This window comes from Siniperca chuatsi, linkage group LG10, assembly GCF_020085105.1.
Source record: "Siniperca chuatsi isolate FFG_IHB_CAS linkage group LG10, ASM2008510v1, whole genome shotgun sequence".
NCBI classification, from domain to species: domain Eukaryota; kingdom Metazoa; phylum Chordata; class Actinopteri; order Centrarchiformes; family Sinipercidae; genus Siniperca; species Siniperca chuatsi.
In genome coordinates this window covers 1,685,605-1,709,136 of record NC_058051.1, presented here as the reverse complement: position 1 = coordinate 1,709,136, position 23,532 = coordinate 1,685,605, and the positions used below count along the sequence as shown (strand labels likewise).

General features: G+C 41.1%; 1 protein-coding gene across 3 annotated transcripts in view; it reads left to right on the top strand.

The window, feature by feature from the left end:
* Window positions 1-23,532, top strand: part of prkcz (protein kinase C, zeta) — a 107,009-nt gene that overhangs the window by 22,420 nt on the left and 61,057 nt on the right. Inside the window, exon 1 of one of the 3 annotated variants that reach the window (XM_044210923.1) lies at window positions 18,583-18,775. The exons of the other annotated variants lie outside the window; for them this stretch is intronic. Coding sequence (XP_044066858.1) covers window positions 18,739-18,775 — 37 coding nt within the window. The 5' untranslated portion in view covers window positions 18,583-18,738. Of the gene's footprint in view, window positions 1-18,582; window positions 18,776-23,532 lie in introns of those variants that run through there. 3 annotated transcript variants of the gene reach the window in all.

The window sequence follows — 23,532 nt, the reverse complement described above, 5'->3', positions numbered from 1 at the left end:
CACTGTTGGCTGGTAGCATGTCAGTGTCTGACGTCTCACTGGCTTCTGCTTTGACTCCAGCTGTCAGCGCTTAGCTCACATGACAAAGGGGGGTCAAAACATGTCACGGTATCAGAGAAAGGAGGAGTGTCTTAAAACTAATGCTCAGCTCTGTCTGTGCGACAGACAGTCGGCAGGGCTGGATGGTTTTCAGTGCAGCATCTGTGTGACATCAGTTCAGTGACACTGGTAAAATATATCTATATACTAACATACTAATATATCTATTTCACATTAAGTGTTATTATAATCTCTCAGTCCATTAATGTTATAATGGTTCCCAAAACTATAAACGAGTGGCGAGAGACTGTGCTGTGATTTCCACAGCAGATCTCCCAAAAGGAGAAAAGGGCAACACATATAACAAATGAAAGTCAACATGATCGATGACTCACATTGCACTGAAGAGATTCCAACGAGCCAACACAAAACTGAAATATTTAGAAATATTTCGCCTATGTCTACTAATGGATACAAACCACTCATTTTACGTCCTGGTCAAAAATTCAGGCGGCTTTTTCAATCTAATATCAATCTATCTGCACCTTTTGGTCTGGCCTGAGTGCACGGTGCACTGTTAAGCCCTGTTGGGAGAATGAAAGAAAGTAGTCTGTGTACTGTATGTGTGTGACAGAGAGAGAGACGAGTCAGCATGGAGGTCCTTCACGCATCACAGGACTCAACTGTCAAAGTGTGGAAGCCAGTGTGGCTGTGATGACTTACTTTAGTCTGGGAGGGGTCAGCGGCGGGGGGCACAGAGGGACAATGTTAATCGACTCGATCAAACCAGTCATTTATTTATTCTTCCGGGCTTTTGCCCAGCGAGATTCGTCAAAAAGGGTATTATGGAAAACCAGAACCATCTAGTCTTGGGGTGGATTTTGCCATCAGAGATGTCACTGAAGTGCTGTTGGAGGATGAAGCTGGTGCTTGTCTCGGTTTCATCAACTTTGTGATGGGATGAAATCGCACCGTTTGAATAAAGCTGTCCTGAACTGCCCCTCAGTGTGACGTCACGACTGGAGAAGATACTGATGTTCAGTGTCTAGACAAGGGGCAGGGCCGGCAACAGCGCCAGGCGGTCGGCGTCGTGGTTCATGAATAATGCTGCGATAATGTTAATATCTGGGCTAAAATGAGCTTCCCGTCTCAGGGGTTTCCTCATCAACCCCTGCTCACTCTCCCATTTAATTTCTGTGGAAATCTATAATCTAATAATCTAATGGATATGTTTTGTTTTGTGTAGACATGAAAACACACACACACTGTAAAAAATAATGTGTTTACCCCCTTCACTCTCTGTTCTGGATTGCACTTACTGTATATACTAGATTTTACATCATTGTTCACATACCTGCCTACGTACAGTACATTCACCTAGAAGCTTAAGTTCACTCTAAAAACTAGAGGCTAAATAAATAAATAGATTTTAATTAAAAAGGATTTTAAGCATTATATTCTTAGTTAGAATGACTATTTTGAGTTGTAAAAATAAAAGTTGATACAATTAGTTTTAGTCCTCATTAGTTTTACCAGCTTTTGGAATTCCATTGTTTCACTGAAAGTCTTTTCTCTCCATTATTCAGTAAGTTGACCTTTATAAATTAAGTTGAGGAAACACAAAGTTAGGCAGATTTATATTTTGCAATACATTTTTGTATTTGACCACAAAATATTTAAATCATGCAAACAAAACAGCCCACATATACAAGTATCCACATTGCCTTAGAAAAACAAGTATTCAGCATGCTGAACTACACTTCTATTTTGGAAATCTACAGTAACCTCAAACATACTACAGGTTTACAATAATCGCCGCCCCGACTCAGGAGAAGCGGGACCGGGTCCAAACGCAGACAGTAACATAGTTTATTGCAGGTAATTTTATTTCATTCCAGCAGTTTTCTTTATTTCCACATTTTCTTTTATAACTTTGGAAAAAGAACAGTTGAAAATAAAATAACCTGAAATAAAATTCAAAGGAAGCAATATAAAATAACATTTCATAATAATCATAAGCTTAGTTTTCAAAATATTTTGGATTTCACATTTTTTATGGTTAAATTATATATTTCTTCTTTAGATGATTCATATCATTATGTATTTCATTATATTTAATAATTTTTTTTAACATTTAACACTTTGGGTCTTCATACTTCCATAAAACCTAAAGTATTGAATCTTCAGGAGATACTGTACTTTCAGTCCAGTTACAGGAATAGCTTCTAAAATGTTTCAGAAGCACGTTGTCGCACACTGGGACCGCTCCGATCCAGAGAACACTGTATATTACGCCCATCAGCGAAACGCACCACCATCGGCTCCTCCCGGATTTTGCTCATGGCTCATTGTTTCTTTTATTGTTCTCTCTTAGGTATAAATACAGTATGACAGCATGTTTTGTGTCATTGCATTATTTTACTCAGCACAGATGGATTTCATGTCGTCAGCTGGTTAGATCTGGCTTTCTAAGATGACCTCATACAACTGGAATATAATAAGTTAGAGTCATGACTCACTCTTGATGAAATTATTTTTGTGTCCTCTGTGTCATTAAGTGTAACTTGTGCGCTGCGGGTGGTTCATGTCAGGTCAGTTTCCCTGAAACATGGCCTTTCTTCCAGTCACAAAGAAAGCTGCGTCTGTAAAGGTTTTACTAAATGCCAAGCACAAATAACATGGTTTGAATTTTTACTCAGTCTCCTTTGTACCTAATGATCGGTCAGAATGAGCTACAGTGGGAGTCTGAAAACATTACAACAAATGTTTCATTGCTCAGATACATTTAAATGTACTTTGTTATTTTGGGCTGAATAACATCCACTTGCTGGGCCCTTTATTCTGACTTCATGACTAAATTATATCATATTTGTTTATGTTTTATTTGTTTTTAAGACGGTTATGTCACAATAATGATTTAATTAGCTAATTATTTTCATCACAAGGTCTTAAATCTTTAACTCATCATTATATCATGACGTAATTTTCTCATTACATTCTCAAGCTGAGATAGACTGCTAATCACACTCACTCACTTCACTATGTATTTCTTTTATGGCGAAAAAAATCTGCAATATGAGCAGCAATTCAGAGACAATGGCTGAGAGACTCCCAGAGGTGTGGACTCGACTCACATGGCTGGGACTCGTGAATCTGGCTAGTTTAGACTGGACAAAATCAAAAAGTACTGAAACTCGACTGACTCTGACTCACTTGGACTTTAGCCTGTTGACTTGGAGCGACTTGACTCCACCGAAAGATTAAAAGCAGCGAATCAGCTCCTCACTTTTTGACAACTGATACTTTGAATCAATTCGACAGAAGCTGATCACATCGTGCAAGCGGGAGGTAAAGCTGTGTTTGTCGGCACCGACCAGCAGACAGACAACAGATGAGACCTTTTACATGTAACAGATCAGCACATTAACATGTACATTAACATGTGCTGTAAAAAAAACAACAAGCAGACAACATGCAAAACATTCAGCTCAGAAATTACAAATGATTGTAGCTGTGTCACATCAATAACATAAAGACACATACCTGGTCAGTTAGATTTTAAATGTTAGAAAGTTTATTTTATTAGTAATTAATTTCACAATTTATACTAAGTGTTAAGGTCTGGTCACACCAGAAAGTGGTGCAGCGAAATTAACCCGCACGTCTTTATACTCGCAGGGCTAGCTGGTGAACTACTGTGGCTGGTGAGCTAGCCGCTAACACGCTAGCCGGCTGGGCTAGGGCTAGTCAGTCTCAATAGCCTCCGGAGCGTCTCTCTATTTTCTCCCTACTGTGCTGTTTACACCCCCCAGGCATTTTGCTCACCATTGTACACCATTTAATTCAATAACAAGTTATCGAAGAGGGAAAATAAAGTTCTCCTAACTATCAAGCTTGCTAACGGTCAAACTTGTCAATCTAGTCAGCTCGTTAACTCGGTCATTTGTGACTTTTCTCCAGATAATGTTATGATTAAATCATTATCTCGACATAACTTGCCGTCCGAGATTTTCAGAAAGCATGGTTGTTCTGAGAAGATCCATGTCCCGCTGACAGCGACACACTGTGTCAGCAGCAGAAGATACCTTTCAGAACGTAGCAGATATGTCACACATTATTTCCCTCACCTTGCCTAATTGCCTTTGGCGAGTCGGCTGCTCATTGAGATGGAATGAGAATGACATATGTCATTTGTGGTTACCACTAATGAGAGCAGCTGGACATGCATCCAGGCTCCACACCCGTAATACTCAACACACCTCTTGACTTATAAGCATCTCTAGCTCCAGAAATAGCAACAGTGGTTTTGTAATGTGTCAGGCCTCCCTGCTGCACTGCAGCACACCCACATGTTCTCACTGCTGCTAATAACCGAGCAGCTGGGAAGCTTTCTAGCATTGCTCTGAATGCGGAAGCTAGCCGGCTCTGCTACGATGTATTTGATTTGCGGATAACTGATGTAATTTTCCATCAATAGTCAGCTGCATTAGCTATCTGGAACTGGTGTCTGGAGCTTATAAGGTATTGAACATGTAGACTCATCTTGAATAGGACTGATCTGAATCACGCAAAATCACAAATTTTGAAGCGATGGCAACCTTGGCATTACAGGTTTAGCATCTGTAAGAATATCAGTAGCAGCCTTAAAAACCCAGGTTACGCGTTCCTCTACCACTACGGCTATTCTTATGAAGTCATCTGGACTTGGGTAGGTCTATTTCTGCAGCAGCATAGCTTCCAACACAGAGCTAACATAGCTCTGAAGCTGTAAATGGTAGCCTTGTTCGTGGAGCGTTGCCTGTGGCACAGCAGAGCGCCATTGTTCTGCCATTAACACACTGTGGTTTCTATACTGACCAGAATGATGCATTGTGGATGACAGAGGCCCTCTCCTGAGACAGCACTGGGTTTGTGTTAAGACTATATGTCTGACTAAAAGCTGCCTTTTAACAGGCCATTTCACTGAAACACACAAGTAAAATATTCTTCCAGTCATGTGTGTTTGAGGCCCTGGCTGTGACTGAAATCACTATTTGCTACCTCGTTTGCTATATATACCCTCCGCCATTTTATTTGAGCATCCACATTTTGAGTGTAAAGTTTATGTGTCAGAAATTCCCGCAATGGAATGAAAACAAGTTGTGTCCATAGCATGTACACGCGGTCCGTAAGTGTCCAAAATCTCAGTTTACTGCTCACTACTGAGTAAAGTCATGGTCCAATAACTATCTTTTTCAGGAGCTTTCAAATGCGTCTCACGATCTTCCTCAGCGGACGGATTTTAATTGTTGATTGTCTGGTTGAAAGCTCCTGAAAAAGCTAGGAAGCAGACCTTGAGTTAAGAATTTATTTTGTCAAATTACTGTTTTCCAAGTGACGAGTGAACTTTCATGCTCACATTATTGAGTGGCAGTAATGGGGTTTTGGGGTTAGGGCCGTCACTGGGGGCCGGAGTGCTCTGCAGTAAAGAATTTTCACATTTTTGTACGTCCGGCATTGCAGTCGCTGGCGTCGAAATGCAACAAATTTCTTGTCAATTGTCACAGTTTTAGCTATTGACAGCTGTGCCCCACCCCCCCACCCAGCCCAACGCAGACTCCCAGTCTCTTACACACTGTTTATCACTTCTCTCATGCCATGCCGCTCAATTGACTTTCCACTCAGGCTGTAATGGCTCGGCCGATCCAGTTGCCACGCACATGAGCGTGATTCTTTGGTGACTGCAGTGTGTTCATATGTGTAGCAGAGAGAGAGACACATAGAGAGGGAGAGGAGTATAAAGCAGCGGCGTCTGATGTTTAAAGTGCTGACTCTCCTCAGCGATAAGTCAGATGAAGCCACAGCAGAGCACGAGTCGCTATGAGAGCAGGCAGATGAGGCGTGTACACACACGGAGGTAATCTAGCTTTGATTATGATGCACCAGCCCTGACACCTGCTCTCTCTGCAGTGAGCTTTCAGTCTCGAGGGGTTTCCCATCCAATTCCGGTTACTCTCCCATTTAATTTCTGTGAAAATGTTGCCAAATCTTATGGGATTGTTTTGTGTTGGTTTTCATGTATAGGCATGAGCTAAAAATAATCTGTCACCTTCACTTTTTGTAATATTCTCTCTTAACATTAGTGCTTGGTGATAAGATAATAACGACAACACATATTTGCTTTCGGGAACTGATATTGGCAGATACCCTGAGTCTGAGCGGCTTTATATACACACTGACCCTGACATATAATCACTGTATGAAGTTGTTGTAAGGTGATTAATGTGAGTCCAATATTCACTCTCCTTTTAGCTCTGGCTTGGTCTCCACCAACTCCTGAGAAACATTTCGGACTCTTTAGCTGTTAAATGTGTTCACCAGCTGGTCTCTAACTGTGTCTGCTGTTTTGGTGTGGGGCAGGTAGCGTCCAGCGGGTTTATCAGAGCCTTTTCACTGAAAACAGCTGCCGGCTGCTGCTGGAGACCAAGCTGATAAGAGCAGAGTTTGTGGGCTGTAAATCCAAAACAATGAGCTAAGAAGCTTTACAGAGCTGAGCTAATATTCTGGGGGTTTGTCACGACGAGTTACACCTTTCACATTACACATAGCCATTTGATCCATTATTAATAGTGCAGCTTTAAATAAATTGACTTATTGTACTTTTTTACCACTGCTCATTGAACTCCTGTTTTCAATAAATCACAGTATAATCTAAATAATTTAGTGGAGACTCACCTTGGGCAAGCCCTGCATTCCTTAGTATCCCAGCTAATATTAGCATACCTGAGATGGTTTGGGTTTCTCATAACCAGAGTGAGAGCTTATCTGGATTATTGTAAACAGAACAGGATGTTATTGTTGAGCCAGCTCAACAAAGAATGTTAGCATCCTGATTTGTTAACAGGATCACAGTGGGAATGTTTAACGCTGTGTACGAGCATCACACCGTTGTGTAACTTGTTTTGAAAGCTGTGTCACTGCCACAGATAATATGTTGTCTGAAGGGGAGACAACAGTGCTTATCAGAGCATGCACATAAGCACATACCAAGGTGTAATGAAGAAATTAGCTGTAGAAACTGATAGCTTCTTAGTTTTCAAATCACTAAATCACAACTCTTATTTTGTGTCTCTTCTTGTTTGTACACTGATTACATAATGTTGTAGACTGTATGAGCCATCAAAGTCAACCCCCAGCAGCAGGACATCCTCCCTGGCCTCTTTGCCTACCGAGGAATCCCTGATTTCCCAGGGGTGATTGCTCTGAGCTGTTGGCTTCAAGAACCACTGGATTGATTTCTCATTACGTGGTCCTAGTGAGCTGTATGTACTGTGTGGGCCTGCGAGTCGATGCGAGACAGGTTCCTGTTCGAGATGAAAAAATGACGCTCTGGCCTCTGGCAGGAATCACTGTTATATTTCTGACACATCTACGTTTTTGTTGCACAGCTTTAGCTTGGCCATTTAATATTCTTACCTCTCTTTGCTCATGTAATGTTCTCATCTTCAAGAGTGGAAAATCTTTCCGCAGGGAAGGCTGCATTGAAAGGCACCTAAACCCAAATTGATTTCAGTCTGTGTTGTCTGTAAAAGAGGCAGGAAATTGACATTTCAGTGTGATCTTCAATGGAGGTAGTTCAGCCTTCGTGGTTTCTATTAAACAAAGTCCATAAAAAGGCTGCCTTGTGAATAACACTACTTGGCAGATTACATCACAACATCACAGCCCCCAACACCACACTCACATACCTCTCCTATCTTAAATCCCTTTTTTAATCTGAAGAAGTGCACAAGATTGGAGGCAGGTTACATGGCAGATAGTAAGACGCTTTGTAGGTCTGGCCCACGCCGGACTGATACTGTCAATGCCCACCCTAAGGAAGACTGTTGATTTGCCAGCAGCGCCGGCTCTCGTCTCTCCTCTTGCTCAGTAGGTGCTGCAGGTTTGAGCTTCTCTCACTCTTTCTCTCCGGATCTCTGGATTACAGTGTTCCTGTGGCTTGTAAATATGTAAATAGTTCGTTTGATCTCCTCCCTCCGTTGGCAGACGTTTTAAAAACCTTTTTACTTCAAATATTCAATGTCCCTGTATGTGATAATTTGTCTGAAGATTTCTCCCTTGCTGCAACCGACACAACCCCTGTGCTTTATACAGATGAATGTGATGGGATGAGATGCAAATGCCCTTAAAATGGCAATATAGTTTTTTCACAATTATTAACAAAAGTAGTTATCGTGACAGGCCTACATATCACCTCCACTCCTACTTTGGTCAATGACAAGTATCTTGTAACTAATGGCTGATTCTTTATAATATTTGCTGTGGATATTCCTGTGGCCCCTGGAGGATGAATCATAATTTCCAGTTGTACACAACTAATATCAAAATCTAATTGCCATGAAATTAACTGAGCACATTCACGCTCCCAAGAGGATGAATCCTTTCTGAGTGGGCCATTCTATAAGCTCTCCTCTTACACAAACCTCAGGACAAAATGTCATCTTTTCACACAAGGCTTCACATAATCTAACAGGCAGACACCGTGACATTTGCTTTGCACATTCAGGCTCCCAAAGAGATAAACCCTTTCAGTCCTAATTGCCCCTGACCTTTCTTCTAGTGCCACCCTTTGGAAAAACTTTAGGATTTTAGCCCCACTGCCCCTAAGAATACTAAAACAGTGTGTATGTTGATCATTCTGTCCCATATATTCATATTGTGGGTTGTTATGATCATTGCAGTCTTTATCAGGATTAATTGAAACTAATGATACTTTGATGGACACTAGGAGGATAAAATGGATAAAAATCCCTGCTCCTCACACATTACATCATCAGCACAAGTGGCTCAGTTCTCAAATGCTGGCTGCCTCTTTGCCCATTATGGGTAACTGTAGTACAGTGACTTGCAATGTGTCCTCAGGTGCCACCTCATCCTCTGAGCTCTCAGTGCTTCCCACAGGATTTTGTGAGACTGTGGCCCCTGGACCTCGGACCCTTTAGAGGGGTCCAGGGGCAAGCTCCCCCGAAAGAAATTTGTGTACATTTTCAAATAAATTGCATCAGTCTGGTGCACTTTGAGAGCAGGATTACTTTGTGCTCTAGTAAACAGTTCAATCATAAACAGGTTAGGGTCGTGTCTTTATGTTATCCATACTCTTATCGGTTCTTTTTCATTTCATTCAAGCAATCAAAAAGACGATAATAAGAATCCTATCTAAAACGTACTCAGTGAATGTTTCTACAAAAGTCGCTGAATGATCCTACAGTCTATGCAAAGACAGATTTTGGCCACTGCAGAGGACAAAACAAGCAAAACAAGCTGACACAATCAGCACCATATCCCCGGCTTATAAAGTTATTATTCCAATCATGTTAGCAAACAGCTACATACTTAAACATCCAGCAGACGCAGGGCAGCGTTATGGAGTGGTGTTTGTGTCCACCTGGCAAATCTAAGGCCAATATTCACTCTCCTGTCAGCTCTTGTTTATTCTCCAACAACGCCTGACTACGTCTGCCAGCCACTAGGTAACTTTGTAGTCTGTCATTTGGTGCTGGGCAGGTAGCGTACAGTGGGGTTATCAGTGCTCTTTTTTCTGGAAATGGCTGCCTATGGGGGATGATAAGAGGGGACGCAAATTTCTAAATAGAAAAAATACACCTGTTTGGAACAGTGATCCAGCTAATATGTTGGAAAATTGTGTTGATTCTAGTGGTTGGAGAGTGTTTGCTCCAAACCAGAGCAGAGGCCACAGTAAATATTGAAAGCCTGAAATGTCAGCACCTGCCTAAATAATTGTTGGGTGATGGGTATTCATTAGAAACCCTATCAGATCCCCAGCTAAATATTCTAGCAGTTTTGTGTTGTGGGCAGTGAAAACATTACTTAGCGCCCAGAGGACGTGTTAGACAGTCGCTGAACTAAGAGATGCCAGACTGTGTTTGCATTTCCAGCAGAAATAACACTCCTGGGCCTTTCCAAGCATTCTGTGGTTGCTCTTTAAACAGAATGCAAACTTGCACTGCTTCAGATTCTTTTATAGTCCTGTAAGTACACAGTGTCCTATTGACTGTCTAAACAATATGATATCATATTAATTATATTTTATGTTCTTTTGGATCATATATCATTAGATATCATCAGAGGAAAATCAACAGAAGAATGCTGGCCTCAGCTTGTAGCTGATGCCAGGGTCATTATAACAGCTCTGCACGCTGCTGTCTTAAGCTGTGTTCAGACTACCGGTGACATGAAGCTGCAAACTGACGGCCGACACTTGTCACTGGGTGACGGGCGTGACTTTGACAACTCAAAGCTGAGCTGGCCTCAACTTTTTTCAGCGCTCCAATGACACGGTGAAGCGTCCACCAATCATATGTTTTTGTTTCACCAGTCCCATTCTCTTTTCTGCTTTGTCTAAAAAAACGGAAGAAAAATGTATTCTTGTTGTTCCAGTGCTATTTAACCCTTTCCTTTTTTTACCGTGACATTAACAAAAACAAATGCACCGTGGCAGGGGCTGGCTACGGGATCACCAGGTATTTAACGAACATTTTTAAACGCACAATGACTAGCTGTGGTATTGTGTTATTTAGCTAAGTTAGCTGATGCTATGCTACGTCAACGAGCAATTGAGCAACGCTTCACCGCCGATTCGGCGACTTTGCAGCTGGCCACACTTGGCCGTTTTGTAGCTTTGGCGCCGGCAGTCTGAGCACAGCATTACATCTAATGAGTCATTACTGAAGATCACTACCGGAGTGTGTTGGGTTGCATTTAGCACTCAGCTGTCTGTGTTTGATGAATGACAAGGTGCTTGAGATATAGTGACCACTATTTTAAATTCTCCGCGCATGATATGACTTCACATTACAGTAGAATCTGACCTGAAATATTCTTAATCTTCTTTTGTGAGTGTGACTTGGTTTCTGGAAAAGCCCAGCCTCAACAAAGTTGGCAGTCTTTGGGGAGCAAAGCTTTTTCCTCTCTGCCTATTTTTACTAACTGGGTTGGAACTAAACCTTTAAGTAACATGGCAGTTGTCTTATCCGACTTGAATTTGGGTCATATCGCCCTTCAGATGAAGAAAGGTTTTACTAAAGAACTGACAATTGAAACTCTCTTTAACCTGTGCCTCTTTGATCAATCCCTTTCTCCCAAATCCACAGGAAAGAAATGATTAGAGCTTTGAGAAACGGGGCTTTTTATATGAGGACAACCCCTCTGCTGCAGCCCTCAGTTGTGGTCGGCTTTATGGATTGCAGTTCATTTATATCATACGCTTTTTTTTCTCTGACACATCTGATGGGGTTACCCGTGCAGCAGAGGCCTCTCATGGAAGAGCTTATGAGATTACAGAGCGTCGAATGGTTCATGCAAAATTGAAAGAGAGATGTTTTTCTCCTCACAACAAGGAGAGTGACTCAGAGATAGAGGGTGAGAGGAAACATGTTACCTACTAAAATAGGTCTGACACGCTGCAGGGCTGTTAGGAAGGCGGTCATGTTTCCGCACCAGAGGGACATGATCGGGGCAAAGCGCTAATCTTCCAAGACATGACAATTGGATAATTCAGCACCAGCGAAACACACACAAAAACAAGTCAGTCTCCACTGGCTGTTACACTGACTTAAAAATGTTGTGAAACTGTTACTCAGCCAACCAAAGTGCCCGTTTGGAAGCAACTATTTGATGCTTCCCGTGACGTGAAGCAGCCTGTCAGGATGGCTGACTTGTTAAGTTTGGTTTCAGACTTCTGAATAATTGTCAGCATCTCCGATTTCTGTTGTGCTAATTGACCAATCGGAACTTTGTAGTCAGGACTATGAATGGGGATCACGGGGGGTCATCAATGGGGGTCATTTTCCTATGCCAGAACCAGAAAATAGCTACATCCATGAAAATAGCAACAGACAAGTAACCACAAAAATGGCTACAAGCGCAATGAGATCGACACAACAGTGCAGGTTGCTAATAAAAACCCTTACATCAATATATTTCTTTGATCATTTTGAAAAGTGTGGCTGTGACTGGCTGTCACTTCTGTCAATCAAGCAAACACTTGACAAAACATATTTCATTGTGAGAATCGTTTTATTTAGGAGATACTAAAGAGACACCAAGACACACAATAGAAAAAGTGAAATTTAAGGACACTTTTGTGAAAAGAAAAAGAAAAATAGATTGCCTTAGTATTCTAATATTAACTGTTTTCTTGGAGCCAGCGTTTAGTGGCCGCTGGAGGAACGAGAGCTTATGGGACTTTTAGATTGGCTTCATCAATTGATATTAGCGCTAATAGTTTTGATACCAATTCCTAATCGCAATTTTTTTGATACCTTTCTTTTAGGACATTTTCAAAATTATAACAAAGTCCAAACTTCTCAAATCATAATGTTGTCTAAGTATAAGTAACCATACAAGAACTTTGCCTAAACGAAATACAAAATAGTCTAAAATTGACATAGTTATGATTTAAATCAGTAAATATCTGATTAAAGAATAAGTAAACACGACTGTGGATCTGATGAGTCATCCAGTGCCAAGTTTTGGTGCTTGACAGTTTTTGATACGTTTAGGTCTGCACCAAAAAGGTATTGAGGTTTGACATCCAGCATTAGTTGTTGTTTGATGTAGACAGATATCAAAACTACTTATCAGAAGCATGAGCATCCTGACACTCAAGCATCCTCACAACTAGCAGTATGATTGCAACAAGAAACAATTCAGTGTTTATTAGTTCCATAAAATGTTTTAAAAGTGTTGTACTCAGCACAACCTTAAAGCCACTCATCTCTTTTCTACCTCTGCTGCTGACCTCATTCTGTTGTGCGGCTGGGTTTGGAGTGGCTGGCATGTCCTACTATTGAACCTCTGCAGTGAATAGCGTTAGCCTGGAGCACATCTGTTCAGAAGGCTAATCCAGAAAAGGCTGGTCCCTTGCATAATGCTCCCACTGGGCAACCACTTCAGCTGGCACAAACAAGCCGCACAACAATGGCCTCGCCGAAGCTAGCCTCTGTGAGGCTACGTGCTGAGCAGAAAGAGAGCTCTGCTAAGCTGCTACATCGAGCCGACTCGTGTTTGAGTGCTGCTAACTGTCTGTGGCAGAGCTGTTGGCCTTATTTCAGAGGCCTCCCCCTGGCTTTTCCCTTCATCTAACCCTCCCCTTTTTCTTATTTGACAACCCCCCTCATCTATCAGTCTCCTTCTTTCTTTTCAATCACACTTTGCTTTTTATGTCTCATCACTCTCTTCTTCTTACCCATATTCTCGCTTGTGCATTTTAGCCAGCATTCTCTGCTCAGTGCACCACATGCCTGACCAGGTCACCTTGTTATTCTTTGTTGTTTTTGATACTCTGAAGTCAAAGCATTTTGCACAGAGCCCTGCAATCTTACATAATACAGCACCAGATAGACTGACAGTACAATGGCCTGTCAAGGTTAAGACCGTATAGACAAAGGGGCTGAAACACTATTTATCACGAGCAGGAAAGCTAGGATTTAATCAGGTCATTAGGAATTAGACAAACATTAATATGTTGTAGTGTGTGGTACTGTGGGTTGTTGTGTGTGTGTGTGTGTGTGTGTGTGCGTGGTATTATTCCGGCTCGGTTGGCTGAGCGTGAAGCTTACAGCACTATTGTTACATTTCAGTACAAGCTACACAGTGAACATTTGATATCCAGTGAAGGTGTATGGTTTCAGTGATTTAAGGCATAGGCGCCTGAGCAATGGAGCAAGTGGAGCAAATGCATCCCCATTATTCAATTAGGGGGAACAAAGTTATGGTTTTGCTACCCAACTTTTTATCTTTTTAAAAATAAACTTATCATCATACAGTCCCTGCAATCAGGTGATTATATTTAAGCAGCCTATATCAATGATAAAAAAACCACACATTTTTGGCCCCCCTTTGAGTTGGTTCAGTCGAACCCGTCGCTGATCGTTTGCCACAACATGCTTTGGCTGTCAGTCGCAGTCTGTCACTCCACACAGGAGTCTGACTCTTGAGAAGTGGCGAGAAACTGACAGTAGAACATGGGAAAAGATAGGCTAGCTCCAACCAAACTTTAAATGAGCTAAACGTAGGATTGTAATGTCGCTGAAATGCCGAACCGATTTGCGATCGGATAGGATTCAGCTGTGGATAATCGCAAAGGAGCCGAATCAAAGAGTTGGCTCTTTTAAGTGTAATGTGGCTATTCACATTAGCCCTGTTGGTTTTATTATTTGGGATGTAGTGGAGGGTAAACGTACATAAACGCAGTTTACTTACTGTTTTCAAATGCAACATAGGGTTTACTCACCTTTTTATGAGTTTACCATTACCTAACACTGGTTTATTTTACCACTACATCCCCTCTGTGATTTTGTCCAATTACTGTTAATATCTCAGGCTAATTTGCTGCCCCCCTCTCTCCCTCGCCCCACACAACAGCAGACTAACCTAGAAAAGTGTTTCCCAAACCTCCATTAGAGCACCACCCCCTGTCCAGCATGTTGTCCATCCAACCCTGCTTCATCACAACTGGCTCAGATGGGATTTTATGAGCCCATGATTCAAGGTATTAATATAGTAGATGCTTTACGTGTACAGTTGGTTTGCTTCCCACACAAGCAATCATAACTCCCAATCAAGAAAATGTGTACTGCAAGCAGCTGATGTTCAAATTGTGGATAAGAAGACCTGTGTCGACAGCCATTTTTTGACATCAGTTTATTTTGAATATTATTTGATATTTAGAGAACTGCAGCATCTTGTAATGGCCGACTCCTCCTAGATTTCACCCAGCACCTCAAGGTCCGTCGTGGCATGTATGCATAGAAGTTTGCGCTGAAAGACCGTTCCTGTTAAATTGATGTTGAGAGTTTGTTGATTGATGGTGTCCATAATTTGTGAACAATGAGAAAATGGTGAGCGATGAGAGAAAACTGATGAGAATAAATACAATGAGTGACTGTGTTGTGTTCACTGACTTAAAGACATAAATTGACATTTTGCAGTGAAATCAGTTCATTTCAATGGAATCGATGCCATCAGTAGATCTGCTTACAGGGGAGAAGTAAATCTGTGCAATTTGTTTTCATCAAGTTCAACTTTGGTGAACTTTGACATGCACATGTGTGCAGTTGATCAATAGCAAACTATCTTGACAGCCCTGGAGAATCAAAAAAGGAGGAAGCTGTCATATTAGCTATGTGATAAGTATAAACTGCACCAAAGAGGCATGGTCTGCCGACAGTGATGAGGCAGGAGTCGATGGTACAAGTACGTCTATAGCGAGAGCGACTGTGACTGACTAGTGCTGGTGTGTTTACTGCTGGCTAGTGTGTAGCGGCTAGCCTGCCAGCTACAGTAGTTCACCAACTGGCTCTGAAAGCAGTGACATGTCACCAAGCAACACTGCCTGTCTCACGAGGACGCGCGGGTGAACTGCACTGTGCACTTTCTGGTCTGATCAGGGGTCGGTTGTTATGGTAGGCCTCAGCTGTAGGTTAAGTGTTATGGTAGTGTGAAAAATAAAACCTTCCCAAAAATAATTTGGCAGCCAGCTTTAACAAAACGGACTGGAATATTAAGAAAACAAACGCATGCTGTATTTACTGTCCATAGATGCTCTGAAACAGATTTAGTGAAGATTGAACAAAATGTGTAGTAGCAAAACAGTTTAGGAAAGAAAAAAACAAATGTAGCACTGAAGTACTCTATATAGAAAATATAATAAGGCAGCAAAGGCATGTCTGGATGTCTGCATACATCTGCTCCGCAGCTACAAATAAACTCAACTGAACTGAAGGAGGAAAAAGGGGAAAAGCCTACAAATTATCATGAGAAAAAATATGAACAGCCTAATATTTTCAAACCTATGCAAAACATGTAAATAGTATCAGGAAATTGAATACAAGCTGCAATAGTCTCTGAATGCTGAATATGTAAAGTGTGAATGAAGTTAGCTAATCTTTCTGAAAGTGCTGTGAGTGAGTGCCAGTAACCACACAGAGTAAAGGGGATGTGTTATCTTCATTTCCAATCACTCAGTTCCTCCCAGTGGAGAATCTCTTTAAAATCAGTCAACTCGTGTATTCGAATGCACCACACTGCTTTCAGCCACAGTGTTGATTCAGAGTGAATGAGTGTACTACACGGCCTGCTCCTGGCAGCGCTGATAAAGTAAAAATGTCTTAAAGGTTGCTTTGATAAAGCTATGGGTCCAGCCTAGAGAATAGCCTTCCACCCTCACTGTGAAGGAATGTAGAAAATGTTTGTACAACCTCCTTGGTGTTGCAACACTGGCGGGCGCAGATAGACATAAATGCGTCCAAGTCAGTGTTTGGCTGGGACAGGGAGCGCTCTGGGTGCGCCTGTCCTAAAATAATCAACGTTTTTATGGTGGAATATTTGGAGTTTAAACATCCCATCATCTTCTGGTTTCAGTGTTGTGCTTTTTTAATATAAATATAAAACCAAAACTGGATTTTTGAGGCCGATACTGGTATGGATGTTGGGGAGTTTAAAAAATCTGATAATGATTTATCGGCATCGATAGTAATTTTTTTATTAAAACACAAACAAACACAATCTTGTGAATACGGATCCCTTAAATTTGTGTTTTTAAAGAATTGTGACCAGGATGCATACTGAGCAGGACATTTTACAGAGTAAAAATACACTTGTCAGTGTTCTCTGGTGGAAAAACTATGTAATATAGACACTGTTTTTTAATAACCTCAAACCTAGTTACCGATATATCTGCAATAAGCTAATATTGGTCCATATATCAGTCTGGCTCTAATCATAAACCAAGTGCTCATAAAAACTTAAGCATGTTTAACAGATTCAGTGCTTGGTCAATAATGAAACACTGGTTCATTTGATGTAGCCAATGTGTTGATGCGTTTTTTAAAAAGAGTTGTTTGGGTTGCACCAATAAGGATTAGGGATAATGTCAATGTGTCAGTTAGTGAAACTGTAATGAAAGATTTGTGGAGCTAAGTTTACATTTACAGGTCATTTGAATTGCTTTAAACTGTGATTAACCAAAAAAGAATCATTCATTTGTTCCATGACTGTTGTGTTTGTCATCATATTGGGGGAATATTGTCAAAATCCAGCATCACTCAGACATCTGTCCCAGTTATCTGTCCAGGAACAGAAGTATACTGTAGGAGGTCAGGGTCATCACAGACAGTTGACTGTAGAGTTAGAGAGGAGTCCGCTTTATCTTACTGTATGCATCTTACACCTCTGGCCAATCAGGATGCCTGTATGATGCTACGTTAACAAATTAAAACACACAACTCAGGTGACAGCTAAGAATCGACTCTTTATTAGAGTTTACAAGTCTAAACTTGGTGCTTGTTTATAGAGCATATTTAAAAAGATTAAATGTTGATCAGTGTTTCACAGTTACTTTGAGAATCCAACTAGATCATTAAAATGAAACTAGACAGAAAGCACAACACACATCAGATACAGAATTTCAGCAATCATGTAGTCACAACATTAGTTTGGACTCAGAACTATTAGAAAAATGGTGGGTCTTAAAATGGGATTTAATAACATCAGCAGAATATCTGAGTGTAGGCTGTTCCATAGTCAGTTTCCAAAAGTAGTAAATTCTCACACTTTTTACTTATTTTGCCCACCTACTTTATCCAGTCTTATATGTAATTTGGTTTAGAGTTAATCCAGGTTTAAAAAGTTTTGAAACAGGTGACAGGTGTCAACAAAATCATCTTTGGGTGACATCACTTATGTTAAGAATTTCCAAGAATCGCTTTTTCTTGTCGTTTCGTTGTTAGTTTTCTTGGTCCTAAGCCAGTAATTTGAAATATTATGTCTTGTATCAAGATACTGACCCACAATTTCTGAAAGAAAGCAAACTGCTCTGGGAGAAAGTGAAACTATTTTTAGGAATTAAAATTGGACAGAATGACTTTGTTAAGGTGGAGGTTTTGCTCCAGAAGGTAGACACTGTGCTCATGCCCATACACTATACATTGAAACCAGAATAAATTCAATGTATACAGTACAGTACTTCTGGCTTATATAGGACAGCATAACATTAACTTCGACATAGACTGTCTGTAGGTGATATACAGTAGCACACAGAGCTCTCAGTATTCCCATGATAAGAGTGCTATAACTGCATCCAGAGACAGGTCTCTAGGAAAGCGTAGCTGCCATCCAGGATGTGCTCCAATAGGCACAGCACCGCCACTAAAAATAGTCCACAAGGTTTAAATTTGGGTTAAAATGTGTTTTGTGCTGAGGATGCTGCAGATGGATTCAGAGCTACTTCTGCCATCTTGTGGGTGAAATGGTGCAGCTGTAGTGTGGAGCAGGTTCCTGTGAAAAGCCTCAATCATGTGTTATGATCCTTGTTCAGAGAGGAACATTTGATGCACAGGAAGAAATTGTGCATGTTTGCATATAGCTCCTCTGATGTGCACTACTGGAGGTGTGTGTGTAGTGTGACAGGAAAGGGAAGAGAAGCAGCCTGGAGGGGACTGAAAGCAAATAAGGAGAGAGGGGAGGGGAGGGGAGGGGAGGGAAGAGAGAGCGATACAGAGACACGAGCGAAGCTGCTCGGCGACAGCAGGAGGAGGAGGAGGACGGCAGGATGAGGAGAGGAGTAGCAGAGGAGGTGCAGGAGACCACCATGAGATCCAGGGTGTGAAGGCGAGGGAGCGGTACCGTTCAGCAGGAGGGATGCTTCTCACGCTGCTTTTCTACCTTCGAGTCAAAGGTAGGGGGTCTGGGGTCAGCGTGGGTGATTCTGTCACTGGGATTCGGGCTATGTGAGGTCACCTGAGGTCTGTGAGAGAGAGCACGCCAGGCTCGCTGGAAAGGTTGCATGAGAACTGAGTTGAGTTGAGGTGAGCTGGTTTGCTCTTTTTCCAGCGATGACATCATTAGTATTCACCCAGTGAAGGAAGCAGGTTACGCTGATGAAACGTGCTTCTTCTTTTTGGTACTAACCATGGAAAATGAAATGTCTTGTTGCATGCATCCTATGTATAATGCAAACAAAGCGTGAACTAGATCCATTTTCCACACGAAACTGTTAAACAGAGTGTCTTTCATCCTCACAGCAGCAGCTGCATCTAAATTGAACAGCCGCTGCTGTTCCTTGCTGGGAGCATGTGAGGCTCTCCTCTGTCAGCTGCATACTGTCAGCCATGACAACTTGTGCCTCTTGGTTCTTCTCAGTACCATGTGAGCTGATCGGGATCTATGTAACCTATTTAAAACCCTCAGTCTAGCTCTCTCCCTGGGGAAGTGACTAGTAACAATGTTAGAATCTGCCTCTGTATGTTGATTTAAGGATGGCGTGGCTTTTGTTAACCGCGTCCAGCAGTCCGAAGCAACGCTTCGGTAGGACATACTCAACTCTACACACTGCTTTCTGCTGCAGTCATGCAAATTAGTTATTTGAAATCATAAAAACAAGAGAGTGAAGTGTTTGAAAACTTAATTATAGAAGCCATTCTGAGATTAAATACTATATATACTAACTGCACTTGACCTACTGTTTTTAAATTACAAATACAACTGGAGCTAGACAATAGCAACAAACAGAAGCTTTAAATACAAAGCTGCAAAGTAAATGAGGGCTGCAAACTATTTTAATTGTTGATTAATTTTTTTATTATTAATTGTTTAGTCTATAAAATGTCAGAAGAAAGAGAAAAATGCCCATCACAATTTCCCCAGAGAAGCAAGGTATCATCCTCAAACTGAGTGTCAAAGTTAGAAAGACACCAAACAGACACCAAAACAAAATCTTAAAAATATTTCACTGTTTGGCTTCTTCATATTTTATTTATTCACTCAACAGCTCAGTAGTATTTTCTCTCCAACCTGAAGGTGTAAATGCTGTGTCAAATCCTTCTCAACTCTGCTGCAATATAATTCTGCTACCGAATGCTTTATTTATTTTTGTTGTTGTAAAAATACTGGAATCATCCATGTGCACGTTTTTTACTGCAGAATGTAAAAAACCCTGAGGACAAGACCTCAGAGTCCAGAATCAGTTGGGCAATATTATGGTGGATCAACAGCAAATGAATCAAAGACAAGTAAAACACCAAACACTTGGTGGTTGCGGCCTTTGAAATATGAAGACTTGCTTGTTTTTCTGTTTCATGTAACCGTAAATTGAATACCTCGGAAAACATTAAGCAATTAGAAGGCATCTCTTTGGCTTTCGGAACATGTGATGGTCATTTGTCTAAATGACTGTTGGAAAAAAAGTCAATAGATTAATCAATAATAAAAATAATCATTAGTTGCATTCCCAATGTACAGCACATGCATGAGTGCAAATGTACACACAGACTAAAGACACAAAGAACAATGCAGAAAGAAATTAATAAAAAAAAAGAAAGAACAGAAAATAATTTTGTGACCTGGTTTGCAAATCCAGCATGTACAATAAATCATATACGTATAGTCTTTATTGATTGTCACTTACAGTAGCAACCAACCTCCATGTGCTCTCTTTGGTCTTTATTTCTGATTTCCAAACTGGAAACTGTCACATTTCTCCTACACTATCCACCTTCACAGCGTTCTTTATCTCAAACACCAATGTTTAACAGCTGTTAATGAGGTTTGAATTTTTTAACATTATCATTTAAATGTTCTGATTGAATTCTCGAGGGATTGTTCCCGTTTTCATGTCAGCAATTTAATGTTTTTTCTGTGAGTGTATGTGTGTGTTTCATCCATACATGAGAGGAAGCACGGGTTCATAGATAACTGCAGCTGTTGCATAGATGCTCCAGCGGATTATATAACTGCACTGATGAGACCTCTGGCTTTCCCAAATCAATGCACAGCTTTTATTTAGCGTGTGTACAGAGAAGATGAGCAGAAATGGAAATAGTTGCTTTCTGCCTGTGGCAACTCCAGCAGCACCAGGCAGTTAAAGTAAAACGCAAGGTAATTTAGAACATGATCAATCAGTGACCCTAACACAGGCCTGTCAGTACACACACACACACACACACACACACACACACAGTACAGATGGAGTGAAAGTGGATATGCTGATTGAATGCTGAGATCTCAAAACCCCAGGACCACTATGTGGAACTCCAGTTAGGCTTTACGTTTGTGTACTGCTCATTAGTTAATATTTAAATGGTCAAGAATCCTTTACCGGTATGCTTACAAACTTTTAATACAGTTTCCATAATTGCCCACGTTTGCAAAGTGTAATCGCCCAAAAACTATGTCCTAGATTTTCTTTGGTGTATGGACCTACATTTTTCATGATCAGGTCACACCGTGCTCCAAGTCTACTTCGTAAGACTTCCTGCCTTCCTGCTGCACCTGTAAAACCAAGGTTCATCAGGAGCTCTTGACAGCACTGTGAAGAATTCCAAACCTACAGAACAATGTTCGGCTTCTACAAGTAGTTAAAGAGGCTGTAACGAGAGAGAGAGCGGCGTGTTAACAGCAGCGTTCAGAATCAGTCCACTATGAGTCCGTCAGAGAGTCAGGAAGATCAGTGACCACATTACGTGCACACAGAAGTCCACAGACATCTGATGGCAATGTGATCAAGGCTTTACTTGGTATAAATCAGCATGTCAACACTGAAGTGCCTTTATGCTCTTAGAGAAGAGTGTTGTTGTTTGAGGCAGCGTCTGAATCAAGTACATAAACATGCAGTCTTAGAGTATTGGAGATACTCACATTATTATGCTCATGGAAACATACAGTACAGTTTGATGAACAATAAAAGCTGAAGACTGGTGCGGTCCTTTATGAGGACTTGTATCACATACAGTAAGCCACTTAAAAGAGGGGGCAGAGACGGGATGAAGGAGGACAGATGATGAATAGTAAAACAGAACCCACGGATCGTGTGGATAGTTTAGTGAGAACAACTTCAAATGAAGAAATAGAAAAAAAAACAGGTAGAAAAAGTGAACGTTTGATTCTTTGTTGTTAAGCACGAGGTAGCCAGATGGACTGCAGAAGGTTTCTGAAAGTTTGAAATGAACAGATAAAATGAACCAGGAAAATAAAAACACAGAGTAATGATATAGACTTCGGTTCTGGAGGGGGCAGAGGGTAGAACAAATCACAGTTGGGCATTTCTTGAGTCTGAATGCACACCAACTCTGTCGAAATTATTCTTTTAATTCATAAGATCATTTTTTCAACTTCATCTCGATTTTCTTTTTTCTAATATGATGGTGATAAACAGAGACCAGTTCTCCTAAAAACACTTTAAGACACAAATGCCTCCCGCTGAAGCAAAAGTTGAACAGTCTTCGTCTCTCCTTGGAGTGTTAAGCACCCCAGCACCCATAATGAGGTTATTACCCTTGTGTTAGTGGTTTACTGTCTCTCAGTGAGGGATTTTCTAACTTGACTTTGAATGTTGTCCTGTAGTCTTTGTTGCTTCACAGATTAAAGGATTCAGCAACCACTTTCATCAGTAAACAGAAAACATCCAATATTGTAAAATATAAAACATAGTATTTATTGCCAAATAGTAAAACAACCTTTGGCTTGAGACACATCATGCTGGTCGGAGGGAATGTGAGATGCACTAGTACACAAATACCGCACTGAGTACATTTTATCTGACTGTATCAGCTGATACACGTTAGAGAACAAAGTTTGTGTTTTCATCCACACCTCGGCTCTCAGTGGTCTGATGTGGATGCGGGGTTAACACGGTGATGGATCTGTTGCCATGGTGTCACCTAGAGCAGCTCAACATGTGTAACAGACTTGTCTACAGTCCAGGGGATCCCACACACTCTGATTGTATGCCTGTCATACAGTACGTCCATGTCCACCTCCTCCGCTTTCCCTTGCAGGAAACCCCTACGGTCCTTATAAGGCTTTACATGACTCCTAAATCCGGATCAAATTTCAGTGATCCCAGCTTTTAAATTAGACGTCTTTTGTAATTTCATGCACTTTGCGATGTCTGTCCTCTCCGTCTTTATCTGGAACACGATGATTAAAAGGACAATAAACGCTTTAATTAAAAGTCAAACTAACAAAGTTAGTCATGCCACTACTGGCCATCCCCTGTAAACAGCGGTCTAATTGTGTCTAAAAAAGCCTCAGGGCTCTTTCATTGATCCCTCTCAGCTTCTTTAGAAGTGGAAGCCTGTAATGACCTTTCTTTATATAATGGCCCTTAACAGTTGGCAGCAGGAACAGAGTGTCCAGAAAATAACTTGGCACTTTGGAAAAGTTGACAAGTTCCATGGACCCTGATAGGAACATGGTCGACGCAGTGCAGTCACACGTTGCTGATTGCAGCTGATTCCTCAAGAACTCATTGAAAACATACAGTGCAGTGTATTCCCAGTCTTGGGCTTTCTTACTTTCTTTCTTTCTTTCTTTCTTTTTTTTTGGAAGGGTATTTGAGGGAGGGGGAGGGTGTTGTTGGTAGCAACTTGCATGCTGCTACTTTCCTGCGAGTAAGAGGAACAATGTCTGGAAATGAGTCAAGCCCTCGTAAATGTC